The sequence below is a fragment of the Hippocampus bargibanti genome, linkage group LG02 (genome assembly GCF_051943395.1).
Source record: "Hippocampus bargibanti isolate YZ-2025 linkage group LG02, ASM5194339v1, whole genome shotgun sequence".
NCBI classification, from domain to species: Eukaryota; Metazoa; Chordata; class Actinopteri; order Syngnathiformes; family Syngnathidae; genus Hippocampus; species Hippocampus bargibanti.
In genome coordinates, this window is record NC_142735.1 from 11,224,590 (window position 1) to 11,242,607 (window position 18,018).

At 41.2% G+C, this 18,018-nt stretch overlaps 1 protein-coding gene across 1 annotated transcript in view; it reads left to right on the top strand.

Moving 5' to 3' along the window:
* Positions 1–18,018, top strand: part of LOC148901534 (teneurin-3) — a 230,857-nt gene that overhangs the window by 150,865 nt on the left and 61,974 nt on the right. Inside the window, exons 15-19 of the mRNA XM_088988989.1 lie at positions 2,994–3,179; positions 8,804–8,824; positions 10,053–10,076; positions 11,179–11,325; positions 13,423–13,642. Coding sequence (XP_088845115.1) covers positions 2,994–3,179; positions 8,804–8,824; positions 10,053–10,076; positions 11,179–11,325; positions 13,423–13,642 — 598 coding nt within the window. The remainder of the gene's footprint in view (positions 1–2,993; positions 3,180–8,803; positions 8,825–10,052; positions 10,077–11,178; positions 11,326–13,422; positions 13,643–18,018) is intronic.

Sequence of the window (18,018 nt, forward strand, 5' to 3'; positions counted from 1 at the left end):
AGAGCTATCAATGATGTGCTCCCATCTCCAAAAAACCTCTACCAATTGTATGGCGAAGATCCAACCTGTGACCTCTGTCCAACTTCAGGAACTCTCAAACACATCCTGACCGGTTGTAAGACCAGCGTCACACAAGGCCGCTACACCTGGAGGCACCACCACGTCCTGAAGAGTTTGGCAGTTGTTCTTGAGAGCAAGAGGAATGCCATCAACTCTTTGCCCATGAGAGCCACCACCTCCAGCATAGCACCATTGACTTTCATCCGAGAGGGAGCGAAAAAGCCCAACCACCCTCCTGCCAAACTAAAGGTTGGACAGCTATCCAGGGCCCGGGATTGGAAGATGCGGGTTGACATTGGCCAGCAATTGGTTTTCCCAGCGGAGATTGCAGCCACCACCCTAAGGCCAGACTTTGTGCTCTGGTCCCCTTCAACCAAGGCTGTCTACATAACAGAGCTCACGGTACCATGGGAAAACTCAGTTGAAGAAGCCTCTGAGCGCAAGAAGCTGCGGGATACAGAACTCGCAGTGAATGCGCAACAGCGAGGATGGAAAGCCAAGGTCTATCCCATTGAAGTTGGATGCAGAGGGTTTGTGGATCCCTCCACCATCAGACTGTTAAAAGACCTGAGTATCCATGGACAGGCTCACACAGTTAGATCACTCTCCAAAGCGGCAGAAATAAGCAGCCAGTGGATCTGGATGAAGAGGAAGGACCCTTGTTGGATTGGATTGGATTGGATTTGCCTTTATTAGGGCTCATACATCAGCAACCAAAGACCCCTGCGGCCCCCCCCCCCCCACCAGCTTCTCAACATCTGATCGGGCATGGGACACAAGCGCGGGTGTGATCAACCTGTCGCTGGCCACCATTGATGAGGGTGTCTAGTGATGAAAGGCTGAAACACCCAATGATTCTTTGGAGCACGACGAACAATGTGTCCCAAATTTACAACCTTCCCATCCCAGAGACTCAGCTCCCACACCACTCTCAACATCAAGACTAATCTCATGTGAGGACCATCCATTGGCACAAACGGACTGAACAACATCATGTCCAGTGTTTCATGATTCTGAAGAAAAAAACAAAGGGAGAAACACAAAAAAACACCTGACTGTAAAACAAAGGGAGTCCCACAGGGCTGAGTTCTAAGTCTACCACTGCTGTTTGAATGTGGCTTCATTGAATGTAATTATAGATGCATTTTAAATGTCTTGATGTATGTGGGGAGATGTCAGTTTTGGATGTCATACTTTATTCCAGAATAAAACATTTGTTACCTCTGCTCAATCTGTTATCCAAGTGAGGGATGTGTCTACCAAACCAATCAGGTTAAAAATATTATCTGTTTTAGGTGTGTTTACAATCTTACAAATTAGTACAATTCATCTAAGGTTTGTCAAGATTACCCTCAAGCCAATACAGCATCAACCAGGTGTATTTACTTTTTGCCCCATTTACAAGTAAAACGCATCTTAGGTATGTTTGCATTCCTAAAAAATTTCCATGATGCAACTATCAGTCATTTATGTTACCAACCACCAGGTAAAACTAAGTTAAAGTTTTTTTGCATTCCCAGCAAATGAGTAAAACAAAATCACCATTTGTTTTTCTTGTCTGAAAAATAGGGAAAAGAAAAGCGAAATTGCTTTTATGTTCCCAAGCAACGAGCACCGTCTTTATGATGGACATTTCAAGGGAATGCATCAGATATAGTACTTTACTAAACATTATATACACTGAACCAGTATCTCATCCTGCTCAGAGAAACTGCTTCCCAACTCAACGTGTTATTGACTGCCTAATTATAAAGGAGCTTATGTGCCATGGAGTCATTAATCACCAGATCACTCAGTAGCAGCATCATACTATTGAGACTGTCAAACATGTCATATCTCAAAAACATCAGCGGTTGAGTACAACAAAATGATCAGCAACATCTTACATCTTATTTATTATCATGTCATGTTATAATAAAGACATTAAAGCATTGCAGATCACTTATTTCCTGTGTAGTTTCGTTTTAACCCTCTTCTGCTTTTTGATTGTGTCAATGCACATACATCTTTGATATGATATTCACGTCCATTCTATTCATACGACATCATCTGTGTGTACATTTCTCGCTTTCTCTTGGGGTTTTCTCATACAGCATTGTAAAGGAAAGGTGGGGCAAGTGACTTTTAAAAAATATGAACCACTTACATACCTTCTGTCAAAGATAGCTTTTGTCGCATCTAGCGGGCAAGATGTCTTTGCCGGTGCTCTGCGTAAATTACTTCATGACCGCCTTCGACTGACATTCGTTCTTATCAGATGGGACACAGTTTTAAAATGATTCATGTTGAACTTGCCAATTGTTTTTGTTTTAAACATTCATGAGAGAAGTCTGAATACACTGTAGTAGGAATCATTGGCTATTTTTTTTGTTAGAATGGCACAAAAGTTTTCTGGATCTGAATCTTGCCGCTCACACTGCCAGTACATTTGTTTCCGATCAGGGGGAAAATGGCTCACTGTTCTTTTCTTCGTAAAGGATCATATATTCATCATAATATTTCAACACCTTGTTTTTTGTGTTGAATGTGTTCTGCAATTTCAGTGTTTTGTTGGGATTTATCTTCATTTCCGGCTTCTAATTCAATCTTGTTTTGGATTCCATTATCTCTGTAAAACACGGTGAATTTGCCTAATGGGTGAATGATGGAATTCAAATAAGCATGCCTTGCATTATTTTAAATGTGTCTTGAATATTTAAGTTGAGCATAAAAAAACTCAAAACATCATTTTTCCCATGACATGAAAACCACACGTGAGATTGTGATGGCTCATCAGAAAAAAATCTCCCCTGTCAGGTATTCCTAGACCTTCAAAAAATGAGAAGCCTCCGGCTAATGCATTTTCGAACCAGTATAAGGAGAAATAATTACTGCTGGCACATGTTTCTGATGTTTTTTTGGTTTTGTTTTTTAAATATTTTTCCCCCTTCCAGAGGAGTGTGTAGTGGACTGCGGCCCTCATGGCACATGCCTGGGAGGCATGTGTCACTGTGAGGAGGGCTGGGCAGGTGCCCAGTGTGAGCAGAGGGACTGTCACCCACGCTGCATTGACCATGGGGTGTGTCGTGAGGGAAAATGTGACTGCCACCAGGGCTGGACGGGCGAGCACTGCACCATCGGTGAGCTAGACGTCATAATACTCTTAACCTACAAAAGCGCACACACATGCAGTATACACACACATATGCCAACACCTGACAGAAGGCCACAACCTTGAAGCGTGAATGTTAGTGGGTTCAGCATTGTTAAAAAAAAAAATATCCACTTGCACTACACAGCATAGGACACACCATTAAGTATGCGATCTTGTCAGCACTATTGAGGAGTCTTATGATATAACAATAAATTTAAACTTGACAGGGATGGCTGTTTGTAATATTTTGACCCTCTGCTTATCTTCACATGATGCAGCACACTTGTACACCCTGTCAACTACTGCTACAATGATAAATATGTTGCTACAATGATAAATACATTGGAAACCTCTAAATCCTATGCCACAAGTGTCAATTGACATAAAATTACCTTTTTTTTATGACAAAAACGGACAGGACACCTTGCGAAGCACCTTATAATGCCATATTAAATTCAAATAGTTGTTTGGGCGATTCACTCAATGAAAGGAAACCATCAATGTCACCATGGATGGATAATCATTTCTATCAACCGCCATTTTATCTTGGTGAAGTGGAACGCTAGAATTTGTCAAAGGCAGATGGCAAGTCAAGGCCTCTTTGGAAAATAATTTTCCATCAAATGGCGGCACTTCACTTGCTGCTAATGAGGATAATAACATTGGAAATGTCGTTTCCTACAGTTGACCTGTGTTCTGCCGGGTGAACCTCGACATGGAGCTTGAAATGCCATATCTCTGAGTGGCCACTTGCAGTCCTTGCTCCATGTTCTCATGCGTCACCTAGGAAACAAAAGATCCAGCAACTTCAGACTGCTGACAATTAATTATGTATTTGCTGTCTAGCAAGGCTGACTCACCGCAGGGGGAGGCGGTTAAATTCCAGATGTCTTATTGTTCACAGCAAAATGATGGCAAAGCTATCAACATTCTAGTTATAACTTGAGCTTTGGAAGGCTTTTAGAAAAAAAAAATGAGAAAAATGTGTTTCTTTGCAGTAGTAGTGCAAATTAAATAGCTCAAATTAAGATAATAATGATGAAATAATCATACATTTTATTTGAAAGTGCTTTTCATCACACTTAAAGACACTTTACAAGAGATTAAAATACAGAATAAAATGTACACCTGAAGACAAGCATACATAATTGACAACAAACACATCTCCATGAACAAAAGGAAAAATGAGTAAAAGAGACTAAAATGTGTGAAAAGCATGGAGGAACAGGTTAGTTCTGGGTGATGATTTGAAAGATAGGAGGTTGGTACATTTGCGGATGTGTTGTGCTAGAGCAGGGGTGGGCAAACTTTTTGACTCGCGGGCCGCATTGGGTTCTAAAATTTGACAGAGGGGCCGGGCCAGGAGCATTTGGAGGGAGTGTTTGGGCCGGAAATACTCCGAACAAGTTATGTCCATAATTTATAAAATCACTTCAAATGACTTCGACTGAGCGTATTTTACAAAGATTCCACAGCATATAGCTATAGTTTACGTTTTAAGACTTGCGCTGAATATATGAAGTCTTGTTTTCGAGTTGATGACGATCCCCATGTGACGTCACGTTTGGACCGCCCTGACCGAGAAAGCGACATACAATGCATTTTGGGTACTTTGTTTAGTCTGAAAACTTCGTGTTAATCCGTGTTGATGGCGAAATTAGAAGGAAAACACATACATAACGCCATGGTGAATCGTTGTGTGTTGCACCAAGACAACTATTTGATATTCGCTGACACAAATTCCCAGCTGACAAATCAGCCCATTTCCAACGGAGCTTGGGCGCAATCTTCTGCTTTTTCTGGGTGCTACATTGCTGTCATTGACGGCTCGAATTGATATGGGAGGACTCCTAGAATCAATTGCAAACATTTATGCTTTCCTCTTCAGAAGAACAAGAACAAGAAAACATCTTCTCCGAATCTGAAGCCATTGTTTTGATTCTCGAGCAACCTTCTGAAACTGGCCATTTCCGGATTCATTTTGAAGTCATTTTTATTGGTGTTTTTCATTTAACTAAAAATATCAGCCTGCCTGATTTGGGTATTTTAGATGCTATAAAACGTTTTTCTGATGTCAGTGGGAAACAAAAACAAAAAATGGTGCCGGTTGTCCTTTAAATGTAGTATGTACAAACCTCATAGCACAGTAAAAACACTACAACCCAATTTATTAACTGTCTTTCAAATGTGAAAAATATCCCTGATCAGTTAATAAATTTGTCTCAAGGAATATGCAAGATATGGCATTTACAAACTATTTCGCAGATACTTGGAGGAGGAAATGGAAATAGATTAAAATAACATATGCACTGTGATTTATCAAGATTGCGTCTGTTTTTAAGTTTCCATCGAAGGGGCAAAGAAATCAACATTTATTGAAAAATGGAATCACTTTCAACATTCAAAACATATTATTACACAACGAAATATTCAAGCTCAATAATACCTACTTGTGTTAAATTCCGCCAAATCATAGATGGTTTGTCCTGACCGCGCGCTCAACAAACTCCTCACTGACGCTCTCGCCTTCACGCGCTAACAAAACACGCGTACCGTCGCCGAGCACACAGACATAGGCTACCTGCAGTTGAAATTTGCATACTCGGCTCGGCAGCCAATCAGAAGCCTGCTTCTTTCTTCCGGACTTTCGCAAGCGTTACAAAGTCGTGCAATTGCATGTCATTTTCCAAAATAGATGCACAGAACCTCAAACTAGAAGAAAGATTCAAAAGAAGCTAACAACATATGTGACGCTACAAAACGTAAATTTACATTAAACCGTGACTGTAAAGTGTACGTGAGACTTATGAAAGGGGCTTAGTGGCTCGTAGGAATCAATGCAAACGTTGCATTGTGCACCACAATGACAATCGACTACTGTAGCAAAATTTACCATGTGCATTTGCCGTAAATTAAGCAAGGTAGCATTTGTAGTTGGTGCATTCTTGATTTAAAAAAAAACTTTATACTTTGTGACAATGTTTCTTAATGGGATTGGTCTCATTTTGCTTCAAGTTGGGAAAAATGGGCCAGGCAACTTTTCAGTTATCTGCCCTGTTGTTCGCTAGCTTTTTGTCATGAGTTTTAGACACTGTTTGTACTATAATTTGGGCAAGTTCGGCGGGCCGGATTGAAAAGCCTAACGGGCCGTATGTGGCCCGCGGGCCGTAGTTTGCCCATGCCTGTGCTAGAGGCTTCCAGAGGGCGGGTCGTCTACGGAGAAGGCTCAGTCCCAGGTTCTGAGTCTGGCCACGGATGGCAAGGAGTTGTGTGTTTGAGGAACGGAGGTTGTGGGAAAGACTGTATTGGTGAAAAATGTCATAATAAGAATATCCGATAAGATAAGAAAAACTCACAATTGAGAAATGTTATTGCAGTTGATCAACCAACATTACATTATCTCAACTCAGATGTATTCATAAAAAAAGAATACAATTATGATGACTTGACAAATTGTGCAACTATTTGCTATCAGAAAATGCATTATTTTTAGTAATTAATTTTATACTAACCCTTTTCGTAGGTTAACGGGCCACACTTTTCTGTATGTTAAAAGTAAATGTTCGTTCTTTCATTTGCTTTACTTAATTCACTTCCAAAAATCGGTCTAACTACAATTATCTGAAAGACAAACTCACTGTGTAATAGTGGTTCAATTCCCTTCATGCTTTCATGTGCGACAGCTTCAAATGACGTCAACTTTTCTAAGAGCTACATTTGCCCATAAAGTGTTGTTAATCTCATTTTGCAAGTTCAGAGTTTGCCCGTACAGCTTCTGTGACTATTCTTTAGCGACATAATAGTGATCCTGTTTCATAAGTCTTTGCAATACAGATTGAGATGTTCAATTCACACCCATTGTCGAAGCCGAGTTGGCATCGTCAAAACGCACTCTGATATTCTGTTTAATGGCTTTGCATGGATCTGCTTTGAGCCCACTGGTGTCTGAAGGCAACAAGGCAAACAAAGAGGTTAACATAGCAAGAGAAACTGTGTTTTCCTTTGTGCTAGCCCATTAGTCCCAAATCAAAGCAGATGGAGAATGTTCAGAATGAAAATTTTAACGAGTGTTTTTAGACCGAGTCATTTAGGCGGTCATTCGTATGGTTGCTAATGGCCGGCATCTGGGAATCTTCTTAATGACTCGTCCCTTTAATTGAATCTCATAATTGTGTCCAACACTGAACTCACATGCATGACAAAAAATAATTGAATAGATAAAAAAATAACGATGAAAATGATGACGTGTCTTCCTTCATCTGTGGATTTTTTTGTGTGCTTTTGGATCTGTTTATTTCTGTCTTGTCTTGTTGCCTAACTTCAATTTAGATGATGTCCATGTGAATACTTTTTTCAAACTTGGAGGCAGGGGTACTTTATTTGCCTTCAGGTTACCAGCTCTCATTCACAAAGGTCTTTATAGTCAAATGAAAGGGATGTACAGGTAATTAGCAAAGTCGAAAGTGACTACATTTTTGTCACCTCGTGTCTTTGAGTTGCCTGGACATGCCTGGACATGCCTGGATATGCCCCCCTCCAGGTATTATCAATTGTTAAACAGGAGCTTCCAATGCAAGAACATTTCTTGATATCTTTATTTTGTAGGTGGTGCATATAATAATAATAATAATAATAATAATAATAATAATAATAATAATAATAATAATAATAATAATAATAATAATAATAAGAAGAAGAAGAAGAAGAAGAAGAAGAAGAATCCATTTCATTTGGATGGATGGATTGGATTGGATTTGCCTTTATTAGTCTCACAGTGGAGAAATTTACATTTCACAACAGCAAAGTGATGAAAGGAATGAAAGTAGAAAAACAAAATAATAAATAATAACAACAAAATAATAATAATTTATAAGCGCCTTTCAAAACTCTCAAGGATACGTTACATTCACAGGACAATTAGAAGCAGGAATGAATTATTTTAACCATTGTATGTTCACATTCATTCACCGGAATCATACGGAGAGGTGTCGTGTGTCATGGAACAAATCATTTAATATTGGTGCAGATTTTCTGTACCTGTATAAAGAAATAATCAAAAACAACCTTTTTTGACATCTATTATTTATTTTCCGGGTATGCAGATTTTGGGTGGAGTGTGCGTCCTCCTCTGGGGACATGATATAAAAAGAGAAAGAAAAACCAGCCTTAATAAATTGAGGAGAATAAATTGAGGAGTGTGACCTGTCGCTTTGTCACACACTTACATATAACATGTAAGAAAAAAAACTAAAAAATATTTGTGTGTGTGTGTGTGTGTGTGTGTGTGTGTGTGTGTGTGTGTGTGTGTGTGTGTGTGTGTGTGTGTGTGTGTGTGTGTGTGTGTGTGTGTGTGTGTGTGTGTGTGTGTGTGTGTGTGTGTGTGTGTGTGTGTGTGTGTGTGTGTGTGTGTGTGTGTGTGTAGTTGCAAATCTTGTTCTTTAAAATAGTCCAGTATTTGCCTCTGCACAATCACAATGTATGTCATCTATTTGAATAATCAAGAAATTACAGGTTCATGTGGACATGGTCTTAGAATAATTGTCTTTTTCTATCTTCCTGTCTTCCTTCCACTTTATTTTCCTCTGATCTCCTCTTGGCGTCCATGTAAAGCCCTGGATTCCAGAGTGTCAGGTAAAAGAAAAAACAAAACAAAACAGAACACTCTTTGCTTAAGAATAACCTCATCGTGCAGATCGTTACAATCCACCTTTGTTTTACGGCGAACATGTCAAATACCTCACGCCACTCATGTTTCGCGTTGGCTTTCCAACTCCACTGAAAATGTTGTTTTGATTTTTTTTTCAAGAAAATTTATCTATCTTGAACAACCAGATGTATTTGTGGGAGTTGAGGCTTTAGTTGGCTTTTCTTTGGTGCAGCATTCTTAACCCTTGACCCATAACATTCACCCTCAAGCATTGACCCTATATCCGAACACAACTATACACCCTAACAATAACCTAACCCTAAATCCCATTTCATAACCTCAACCTCCTAAATCTAACACTGAACCCCACCCCTAACCACAACCCAAACCTAATCCAAAATGGAATCCTGAATACATCATTGGCTTCTTCGTTATTCCAACTCTCCTCCAAAAGAAAATCAATTTCGCATATTTTCATTAGGTACACAAATGTGCTGAACACTAGTCAAGCTGACTTTGGGCAAGTGGGTGTGGTTGTACTATGCCCGCTTCAACCAATTACACGTCACATGTAAACAAACAACAATGAATTTAAATTGTTACACCAAATTGGTAAACATGCGACTCTACACTGGAAAGCCGGATGCTGGATGGGAACCCCCAACCTCAGAACTGTGAGCCACCATTGTGGTTGCATTAAACCAAGCAGTCAGCTGACTTGGCAAGAGGCTGGGTGCACACTCAATTGGTTGCCAGCGAATAACAGGGCACAGACCTTAACCTTAACCCTAGCCCTAATCCCTTGATCCCAACCCCAAATTTTAATCACTCGCCTCATTAATAGTCATTTGCTTTAACCATTCAATGTGTAGTCTGCTTTATCCTCATCCCAAATACAATCCTTGATTTTAACCCACATTTCCCATGCACAGTTCTCTTAACATTACCCTTGTTTCCAAATGGTTCATTCCTGCTTATTGTTGCCTTTGATCCTGCTTTATTTTGCCTCAAACATAGAGATTACTCCCTCGCACTTATAGTTTCGGCCTTTTTGCTCAACGTAGAATGTGAGCATTGGTCTATGGTTATTTTTATATATGCGTTATATGCCAAGTACAAAGAAAATGTTTTTTTTTCCTTTTTTCAGCCTTAGCTAAGTCACTTCTGTTCCCTTTTTTCCTAAATGTTTCCCTCTCCTGGGTTGTGTAATAGGAGCGGTCAAGATAGGATATAAAGGTAAACTGAATTCTCCCCAAGGGAGATTGTCACAAATGATCATCTCCCACACACACCCCTTCCGTTCTTTTGTCTGCCCGTTAGCACGACGTTGATACACCTGTTCGATGTCCGAGTCGACCATGATGTCTCCCCAACTTCCCTTTTCCTTCTGATATGTCCCATCATTCCTTGTCCGTCTTGAAACAGTAGATTCCACGGTCCCCTCGTCCCCTCTTCCTTGTCTTACCCACTGGAGCAGCTGTGGTTTGTTTGGGCCTTGTGGGGGCCAGTGCTCTGTCCTTCTCTATACATGTAGACACTCAGGATGCCAACGCTTCCCTTTGCCTTTATTATGATTCTTATTTGACATTAAAGGCTTCCTTGTCACCAGTCACCAGGGCTGTTACTTCACATGAGCTGTCAGTCCAAAATGGGGGCTGTCCACCCCTTCAAGGACTTATGTTCAGAGAAAATAAAGTGATGTTGCCATACGGGACATCTGCATTCATATACAGAGCTCTATATGATGTCAACAATACATAGCTGTGAAAAACATGTATATATATTTTTTTAATTTCTTGACATGGGATACAATTGTATCTATCAATTCAGACATTATCCATCTGTTCATCCATGTATTTATTTCTGCCACCACAGAATCTAATGAAGCTGTGTGGTGTCTTCAAACACAATCGGAAATGATGATTTTCCTTCCCAATCAAAACTCCAACAAAATTATGATTATTTTATTTCAATTTTTTTTCCTCCGGCTTTAGTAGTGGATGTCATTAGAGTTTGCAGTGTTCCACTGTTTCAACACTGTGGATTCCAATTTGACCCACGGGAACCTCATTCCAGGATCAGAATTACCACCTTTAGAGACCACCTGAAAGCTCGAACAGGGGTCCTGGTCTTGCTGTAATTAAGAGTCACAGAGACACCTTCATCACAGTGACGCACTCATGTGAATCGACAGAACCTTCTCACACATCCCAAGTCCTGTCAGACATCTTCTGCACTCTGTGTTTGCTCCTTTGCTTACTGTCTACTCTCTAACCCCTTCCCACCCACCTCTCCTTGTCGTACTGGTGCGTGACATTACTCCACAATGTGTTGACAGACGGCTGCCCAGGCTTGTGCAACAACAACGGGCGCTGCGTCCTGGATCAGAACGTCTGGCATTGCATATGCCAGTCTGGATGGCGCGGCTTGGGGTGTGACGTCGCCACCGAGACGCTCTGCTCAGACGGCAAGGACAATGAGGGAGGTATGCAGATTACTGGTTCAAACTGGCCAGCGAAATCCCGTTGTAGCCTGATGAGTAAGGTACAGATGATGAATCTCACACTGAAAAATCCACTCAAATGGCCACATCAGAAACATTAATACGACAAAAAAGAAAAAAAGCAAAGGTAAAAAAAATGTAGTTAATTCGGGAATTGAAAAGCATGATGACGTGAAGCACTATTCCCTGAATTGTTTGGGTTTTGTTTTTTTCTTGTGGGGCGTGCGGATCAAGCTCTGGTCAGACCTCTGGCAATGCTTTTCCCGTGATAGGGTAAATTGCCAATGTTTGTCTCTTAGTTAGTCTCTTAGTTATGTCCTCCACTTCATTTTTAGGGTAGATGCTCACCTCGCCAACTTGCAGCCTGTCCCCAGCGAGGAAAACTAAAGATTGTGTCAATAGTGTTGCCTGTAAGCAAAACTGGTCATAACGTATTGACTCGTTCACTGCCATTCCATTGAAAATATTACGTGGAGCGCCATTCCCAAATTTGTTTGGGTTTTGGTTTTTCTTGCAGGGTGGTGCAGATAAAGTGCTAGTCAGACCTCTGGCAATATTTTTCTCTCCCACGAGGGGGCAGCATTTGCCCCACTTCCACTGCAGAAAACTCCAGACCTATATAACTTAGGAATTAACACTTTTTTTTCTGATGAAAGAAGAGAGTCTAAGGTTTCTTACGCTGCATTTAATGTTTTTGTAGTCCTCAAACTCGATATTCTGTGGGTCCTGCAATTTGAGTGAAAATGACAAAACACTGGCACTGGAATGGACACATATTTGCACATCGTCTGCCAGTGAATGAGTTAAAAACACATTTTTTTTAATGTGTTCAATTAAAAAAAAGATTACTGGTTCAAACAACAGTGACCAAACAAGTCACAAAACAAAGAAAGAATACTCAAGAATCGATGAGAAGGTTTCTTCAGCCGTCATCTGTACAAAAGTGAAGGTTTCGGACGTTTCGCCTCCTATCCAAGAGGCTTCGTCAGCGAACTAAAGTCTGACTGGTCGTATCGGCCCTATTATAAACTTTAGTTCGCTGACGACTCGCTAAAGTCTGACTGGTCGTATCGGCCGTATTATAAATAGGGCCGATACGACCAGTCAGACTTTAGTTCGCTGACGAAGCCTCTTGGATAGGAGGCGAAACGTCCTAAAACCTTCACTTTTGTACAGATGATGGCTGAAGAAACCTTCTCATCGATGGACCACTCCTGTACGACTGAGAGCTTACACAGAAATACTCAAGAATGTTTCTGTCCTGCTCCTAAAAAAATTACTGTATAATAAAAACAAAAAATTCGACAAACATCCAATCTAGAGACAAAAAATATTTCAACAAAACTGCTAAAAGGGGTACAAAATCACTTAAAAGTTCCCATAGCATGGTGACCGGTGTTTTCAAGTTTAAAACTGTTAAGCATCTGGATAATCATGAAGAGAATCCTCATTGGCATAAACGGGGCACTCTGTGCACATTTCATCAACAAATATGGAGGTCAGTTAAGGTGATTGATAAATAATGCAGTCCGCACTGTCACTTTAATGATGCCCAAAGCACATCCGAGGTCACCGGAGCACCAGAGCTTGATGCGTATCGGAGACATTGTCCTGCTTTCCTCTCACTACCAGATGGCCCCTGTTCGGACTTAGGTGTCCACTGTGGTGACAAATACACAACTCTGACATTTTGACAGTCTCCAGCTGTAGTGACTTAGATGCAATTTGGCGTTAAGGCGGGTATAGAAATTAGAAGCTGACCAGTCACTGATCGAAACAAAACAAACTGTCTGTTGAAGTGATTTATGTGTAACTTTGACATACAGGCTCTGGCTTTTAGCACAGACCAATTTTTGACCTACCCACTATAGTCATACATCAAAGTAAAGAACTTTTAAATAGTTGTCCAATGTAGTGACTGCTAGATGGAAACAACTTTCGAAATCAGTGTTTACTGGAGCTATTCACTCATGAAGAAGGAAAACTGCTGTAAAATAAATGTAGCTCTACTCTGTCGTGCTTGATGTGCAATTTAACCAGGAGATTCACAAATTTACAAGAAAAAAACTGCTTTCCCAGATGGCCTGGTGGACTGCATGGACCCAGACTGCTGCACTCAGATCTCCTGCCAGGGTCAGACATTGTGTAAAGGCTCGCTGGACCCAGCCGCTGCCGCCGCGATGCAGAGCCAGAACTCAGCCGGCCTGCCGACCTCCAGGAGATTCTACGAGCGTGTAGCGTTCTTGATGGGGCCCAGTGGGAGTCATATGGTGTCAGGGGAGAACCCCTTCAACAGCAGGTAAGCAGTGTGTGTACAGACACTCACCCATGCTATTTGTAAGTGTGCTTTGAATATCGATTTGGTTGTTTTGTTTTTATTTGCTATCGTATAAATGTCACTCGGGTGTGTTAAGAACATTCAGATATGAGGATTATCTCTCATTTCCGTACCGTTTATTCCTCATTAGGGTCGCAGGGGTTGCTGGAGCCTATCTCAGCTGTCTTTGGGCACGAGGCGGGGGACACCCTGAATTGATTGCCAGGCAATCGCAGGGCACACAAAGACATACAACAGTCACTCTCACACTCACACCTAGGGACAATTTGGAGTGGTCAATCAGCCTGCCATGCATGTTTTTGGAGTGTGGGAGGAAACCGGAGGACCCGGAGAAAACCCACGCGGGTCCGGGGAGGACATGCAAACTCCACACAGGGAGGCCGGACCGGGACGCGAACCGGCGACCTATGCACTGTGAAGCCGGTGCATAATTTCATAATGCATAATGATTACCTCATTTTCCATATTTGCAAAATATGAATAAAGAAAAGAGGCAATTTATTGGCAGGTAGCTTACAAATAAAAGAAACATATCAACAGCCAGGGTGCTTTCTCATCAGGTATAGGGGGAAACAAAACTCCAATGGCTATGAAATGTGTGTTTATTTTAATTTATTAAAGGACAACCGAGGCCTCCGGACAAGCTGTGTCCATAATTTGTAAAATCACTTGAAATGACTTCTACTGAGCGTATTTTACAAGGATTCCACCACATATAGCTATATTTTATGTTTTAAGACTCGCGCTGAATATTCAGGTAGTCTTGTTTTTGAGTTGGTGACGATACCTACCGTGACATCACGGTAGGTATCCTCACTGACCGAGAAAGCGACACACAATGCATTTTGGGTACTTTGTTTGATCTGAAAACTTCGTGTTGATGGCGAAATTAGAAGGAAAACACATAAATAATGCGATGGTGAATCGTTGTGTGTTCCACCAAGACTACAATTTGATACTAGCTGACACAAATTCCCAGCAGACAAATCGGCCCATTTCCAACGGAGCTTGGGCGCCATCTTGTGCATTTTCTGGGACGCTACATTGCAGTCCAGACGCCTTAAAATGACACGGAAGGACTTCTTTAGTTGATTGCAAACATTTATGCTTTCCTCTTCAGAACTATTTGAATCATATTCATAACTGGATGAGTAACAAGAAAGCATCTTCTCCGAATCTGAAGCCATTATTTTGATTTTCTTCAAGGCAAGACGTCTTGGCGTGATGTCACGAACAATCGTGCGGGACCTTCTGAAACTGAAACTTTGAGTTCATTTCGAAGTAGTTTTGGCACACCTTAAGTCATTTTTATTGGTGTTTTTCAATTGACTAAAAATATCAGCCCACGTGTTTTGGGTACATTAGATGCTATAAATTGTTTTTTTTCTGATGTCAGTTAGGAAACAAAAAAATTGTGTCGGTTGTCCTTTAAGGGTGAGCTCAGTTGAAATTTCTCGCAGTCATTTCTAGATTTGTTTTTGTATTGCCTTGCTCACAGCATCACCATGGAGTGTTTCTCATTTGTCATGTGAATAAAAAATAAAGAAATACATACCGGATGGCTTTCAGCTGGCATTGCATGTGTGTTTGGTTCCACAATGCATGAAGAAGAACACAGATTTTCCTCCATATCGATGACAAATGCTTCTGAACGCTCTCTTTTGCAGGTGAATGAATTGTAAGTTGATAGAACTTTCACCCGGTGACATGCATGGCCAACTATTTTGACATGAAAAAAAACAGACAATAAATAAATTATGAGCACCCATTCGCGCTCACACTCACAGCTAGGGACAATTTTTGAGTGTTCAATCAGCCTGAAACGCATGTTTTGGGAATGTGGGAAAATACCCGGAGAAAACTCATCCAGGCCCAGGAGAACATGAAAACTCCACATAGGACAGCCGTTTTGGGATCGAACCTACGACATCTGCACTGTAAGGTCAATGCACTAACCACTTTATCATCAGTCCATCCTAATAATTCATAATATGACCAAAATTGCTAGTGGAAGGTTAAGGTGCTGGTGACAATGTTAACAAAAGGAACATGCTGGGTATTGTGATATTCCGTTGATTAATTATAAGTTCCACAAATATTTACACAAAATGTTAATACGCTGGTGTGACAATCCTACCAATATTTATCACTATAAATTCCCATGTAAAGGCCGCATTAACTGCAAGTGTTTTATTTAGTTATAATATATTTGCAATATTTTGCAAGAGCTAAATGGCAAGAATAAGCTAACACTCTCACTACGACAATTCTAACAAGATGATCGTGGTCTATTTACTGTGTCATTAAATCAGTTTGCTCAATTGCTTGGAGCTAACTGCTCACGCCAGAAGGCTTAAAGAAGAAGCTTTTAATGAATAAATGCAGTATTGCGGTGGTGCGATACAGTGACATTTAATTAACTGTATGCTCAACTTCTAAGGCGACAGACTTTTCTTTTAGCCATGGAAAGGCAAAAAGATAATCTAATGAATATTTTGAGCATCAGTGCTAATGCTGCTACTAGACACCAACATGACAGTAAGCTGAAGACAATGAGGATAAGGATTACTCGCTATCCACGGGTCTGGGTTATTGCCTGAGCTACAGTTTATTTACATAAGGATTACTTGAAACTGTCACAGGAAATATTCCCAGCACACCGTTGGAAATTGTGTTTTTCCTCTTATGTCCATGTATGTATTTGTTTTTTTAATGCTCTTGCGGTAGGTCAGGTGTCGGCAACTTAAAATGTTGAAAGACCCATAATAGACCAAGAGAAAAAAATATTGTGGAGTCACAAGGGTTGCTTGAGTACTGTAGTTGCATTATAAGAGTGCCATCTCGCCCATCTCCACATTGTTCAAGTAGCCCATTAGGTGGTCTCTCAATGTGCTCTTATTCTCCAGCGCCTGACGCAGTCCTTTTTTGTCTTTTTTGGTTAAGCAGCACTTCAGGAAGTGACCCCCAAACGAGATGATTGATGACAGAAAGGGGGAGGGGGAGGAGACAGAGAGAGACAGAAAGACACAGAGAGAGAGAAAATGGGGAAAAATGTGAATCAGCAACCAATGATCACTGAGTTTTCTTAAATAGCTCCCTGTAAGTGAAGATAATTGTGATGTGAATGACAACTTGTGACCCAAATGAAGTAAGATGACTGACTGCCCAGTAATTATTCCTCTCATGTGACCTCTCATGAACCTCTCATGTTCACATTTCAACTTTTGTTAAATTCTTTTTTCCCATCCATCCATCCATTTTCCGTACCGCTTATTCCTCATTAGGGTCGCGGGGGGTGCTGGAGCCTATCTCAGCTGTCTTCGGGCACGAGGCGGGGGACACCCTGAATTGGTTGCCAGCCAATCGCAGGGCACACAAAGACGAACAACAGTCACTCTCACACTCACACCTAGGGACAATTTGGAGTTGTCAATCTGCCTGCCATGCATGTTTTTGGACTGTGGGAGGAAACCGGAGGACCCGGAAGAAAACCCACGCGGGTCCGGGGAGAACATGCAAACTCCACACAGGGAGGCCGGACCGGGATGCGAACCGGTGACCTCTGCACTGTGAGCCGTTGTGCTAACCACTGAACTACCGGGCCGCCCCTTCTTTTTTCCCTGTGCTATGAAATTCTTTCATCTCCTTTCTGTCTCACAAGGAGAGTGTGAATAAATTGCAGTGAAGAGAGTAAAAGTGAACTCTCTTTAAACACTCAACCTGTACTCACTGACAGATATTCACGTGTTCAGTGTCAGAAACATTTGTTTTTGAGGGATGCACAAATGATTTTTGAGGCAAAAACTGGGTTGCCAATTAAAAATATGGAATACAAACAGATAACAATCAACTCAAGTATAGGGTAGCCCGGTGGTTGACTAGTTAGCACGTACGCCTCACAGTGCAGAGGTCACAGATTCAATTCAAAGCCTGTGTGGGTTTTCTCTGGGTACTCCGGTTTCCTTCCAAATTCCAAAAGCATGTATGGCAGGTTGACTCAAAAATTTCCCTTTGTGTGAGTGTGAGCACAAATGGTTGTGCATCTCTGTGTGCCCTGCAATTGACTGGCTACCAGTTCATGGTGTACTGCTCTTTTTTTTTACCATTCTGTGGTTGACAATGAAACATTTAAGCATCCAACAACGCATTTAGTGTGTCAGCAGGTGTCGGCGACTTTGTTTGTACTTGTGGCATTTGTCTTGCGCTCTAAAGACAAATAGTGCCGCACGGTTAAATGGCCCCATTGCCACTGCTTGGCCAAATAAAGGTTGACACTGCTGTTGCTCAAACCTGCCTCTGCTACATAATGACCTTGAGATAACATGTCTTCCCCCCCA